The sequence below is a fragment of the Lygodium microphyllum genome, chromosome 22 (assembly GCF_053477565.2).
Source record: "Lygodium microphyllum isolate KBCC chromosome 22, Lygodium_microphyllum_v1.1.10, whole genome shotgun sequence".
Lineage (NCBI taxonomy): Eukaryota > Viridiplantae > Streptophyta > Polypodiopsida > Schizaeales > Lygodiaceae > Lygodium > Lygodium microphyllum.
Genome location: NC_141156.1, coordinates 137,275,563 through 137,278,705, shown reverse-complemented (window position 1 = coordinate 137,278,705; position 3,143 = coordinate 137,275,563). Strand labels below are relative to the sequence as shown.

The 3,143-nt window shown below is 47.4% G+C and overlaps 1 protein-coding gene across 1 annotated transcript; it reads left to right on the top strand.

Annotated features, from left to right (window-relative positions):
- The first annotated feature begins 423 nt into the window (after positions 1 to 423).
- On the top strand, positions 424 to 2,891 carry LOC148017663 (uncharacterized). The gene is made up of 3 exons (XM_087662478.1): positions 424 to 1,793; positions 1,918 to 2,090; positions 2,498 to 2,891. Exons 1-3 carry the CDS (start codon positions 741 to 743, stop codon positions 2,622 to 2,624), a joined length of 1,353 nt encoding a protein of 450 aa, XP_087518604.1. The 5' UTR covers positions 424 to 740; the 3' UTR covers positions 2,625 to 2,891.
- Positions 2,892 to 3,143: the final 252 nt, after the last annotated feature.

The following is a 3,143-nucleotide window of genomic DNA, read 5'->3' as shown; positions in this document are numbered from 1 at the left end:
CATGTCATGGGAAAAGGCCTGATCTGGGACACGTGGCGGACAATGGGTGGTGGAGGGCCGAGATCTTGGCAATCATCTTCATGGGGGGGGGGTGGGACCACACGCGGGGGGAAAGAGTCTAGAGAGGCCCGAGAGAATCAAATAAGAGAAAATGGGGTGTAAGTAATGCCATGATAATAAAATTATTTAAATTTTAATGCTAAAATGAGACGGATCTCGGGAGTCGGGAGTCGGGAGGGGGGGGGGGGGTTTTAGAATATGTTGTTAAACAATCGCTGTCCATGAAGATAGTTTTTAAGATGTTATATTAAAATACCGCCGTAGTTGGGAATTATATTAAATAAAATGTGTCGCTATGGTGTTCTCTGGACCGTTCAATATTTTTTGCCTTTTCTGAAAAGGGCCTGTAGGGTTTTGGCTGCATGTAGGCAGAGAGAGAGAGAGAGAGAGGATTCAACACATACACCTTCTCCTTCTCCGGCCATCATGCTGCCAGAAGGTCAGAACAAAAGAGCAGACGGTACTCTGCGTCGAAGACAGCCAAGGCTCCTCCCGGTCAACAAGGAAGCCTTCCTCTGACGACCTCCCAGTCTCCCCCTCCCCCTCCCCCAAAACCCTATTTGGACCCCTGCCTGTGCCTGCAATTGGTGCAGGCAAGTTCACCATCTCCCAGCCCTCTCCACCAGCCCACCACACCCCCTCCCGCCTCCCGCCTCTCCCGCCATCGCATCCCGCCCGTCATGCTCCTCCGTAGCGCTTCCACCCCCATCCTCGGTTCCCTCCTTCCTCCCTCCTCCCCCCACACAATCCCCCTCCATGCCACCCCTGAAACCCTCTCCGACCCCGTCGAGCTCCCGTTCCCCGCTTCCGCATCCACTCCCGACCCCACGAGGTCGCTATCCCTCCGCCGATCGAGCTCCCATTGCAACTTGGCCTCCCCAGGGCTCTCTGCAAGCATCTCCACTGGCAGCGACTCCGCTTCGCCCACGCTCTCCTCGCCGGAAGATGCATTAGTTTGGAACACTGATGGAGATTCTGTCCCTCGCCAGGTCCGACGAGCACAGTCTGAGACCGACCTTAACAAGCTTTCCAGTTTGAGCTCTGCTGCCCTATCTGTGGCCACGTGTCTCGTCTCTCGCGAGGATGAGAAAGAGTGCAACGGCAGGAAAGCAAAGCCTGCTCTTCCGTTGGCCAAGCGTGGTAAGCAGAGGTCATTAAGCTCCGTTTCTTCCATGTGTTTTGGAGCATGTGGTTTGGACAGACAGGACTTCATTCCGGAAGAAATTGAAGGGAGTGACATGTCAAGTAGAGGCAGTGTGAACAATGGCAGTCCTGAGTATAGTTTTGGCAATCAGCAGGTCTCAGGCTCAAAGGGACTCAAGGTTTTGGGGGTGATAGATGGTGAGGTGGGTGTGATAGAGAGGGGTAGTGGAGCTGTAGGAGGGGGTAACTCTGTTTCCTGCAGTTATGGCCAAGAGAAAATTGGTCACTATCTGAGCAATGTGAGGATGAATCATGAGAGCATAATGTCCCAAGTAATGGAAAGGGAGTATTCCACTCAAGATGGCAAAGGGCTTGGAGGTGCTAAGCCTGCTCTCGAATATGGAGGTGGAATTGGTGCAGATGGAGCCGGGCAAGGGGGTGGAGGGGGAAGGAGGTCCATAGCTTTGCTGGGAAATGGCGGGCGAGGAGGTGCTGGCTCAGATTCCACAGAGGTGTATTACCAAACTATGCTTAAGGAGAATCCAGGCCACCCATTATTCCTCAGAAACTATGCTCAGTATCTGACAGAGGTATTACTCAGCTTTTTTTAAATTTCAATTTCTCATCAATCACATGTTCACCTGTTGCATCTCAGCCTTGTGCAGGCATTTTATCTTCTTCTTTGATTTGTAAAATTTTTTGTGGCTGCTGCAGTCCAAGCGTGACTATGCCAAAGCTGAGGAATATTATCAAAGAGCCATCTTGGCAAACCCGGGAGATGGGGAACTGTTAGCTCAGTTTGCCAAAATCCTTTGGGATGTTCATCAAGACAAAGATAGGGCAGCTAGCTATTTTGAGCGTGCTGTTCAAGCTGCTCCAGATGACAGGTTTCAATTTCTGTTTCCCATTTCTGAAGATGTGTGCATGCATGTTATGAATTTGAAACCCACTTTCGATGGCATAGGCATATACAGCAACTCAGATCTAGTTCTTTTGTCCTTCCAGCTTACATAGCTGCCTCCTATTTCTGTTGGTATTTTATGGGTTGGGTTTTAATCTGAATATTCTGGTTAACATGGGTGTGATCACAACTCTGTTAATGCTCAAATATCCCATGTGAGGCAGTGGGTTGCTGGTGGCATCAGCATGGAGATCTTATGCATGTCTCTGTATATAAGTTTGAAGTTGTTTTTGCAGTCGCCATTAAGCTCTTTGATGTGAATGTTTTTGTTCCTGAATTTAATAAAGTTTCAGGATCTTCGAGGAACCTAAGTGTTGGTATTCGTATTTGCAGTTATGTTATGGCAGCTTATGCTTCATTCCTGTGGAATTTAGAGGCTGATGAAGAAGCGGAAGATGAAGAAGGGCCTTCAAACCCTTTCTCAAACTTTCCTGCATTGGTGTCTGCAGGTCAAGCGTAGCCACTGAATCTAGCTGCAGTACTAGAAATATGTATGCTAACTACAAAGCACAAGCAGTATGCATGCTAACTGCAAATCAGATTATGCTGAGCTAGATTATCTAAAACGTGCAGCAGAGTTGGTTAAGCTAACTGAGGATCAACTCCTTGTCATTGGATGCTGCTCTAGTGTTGTATTATGCATAACGAACTTATGCTGGAGTTTTTGTACAGTACTTGTATGATTCTTTCTGAATAATCAAATAAATGTGAATTCTTATGGTTATAATGGTGTCCTTGGGGCAATTATTTGAACTTAATAGGATGGCTGACATAGGTCACAACTCATGTGTTTGTCAAGAAACTCTGTTACTTCAATTCATCTCCGACTCTGGATTTTTGAATATTTTGTGACATTATGGATTGTGAGAAGCAACTAGGTTTAGTGTCAACATCTGCAGATGAATAGAGCTCCTAATGGTCAAGCAGTGAAAATTTGGTTGTTACAACTCTACAAAAGGTTACTGGAAGGTGAGGACAC

Bases quoted from the DNA above. Each gene is read 5' to 3' on its own strand.
- LOC148017663 (XM_087662478.1), top strand. From the start codon at position 741: ATGCTCCTCCGTAGCGCTTCCACCCCCATCCTCGGTTCCCTCCTTCCT. The intron at 1,794-1,917 runs GTATTACTCAGC...TGGCTGCTGCAG, and splicing joins ATGCTCAGTATCTGACAGAG to TCCAAGCGTGACTATGCCAA. The intron at 2,091-2,497 runs GTTTCAATTTCT...TCGTATTTGCAG, and splicing joins CAAGCTGCTCCAGATGACAG to TTATGTTATGGCAGCTTATG.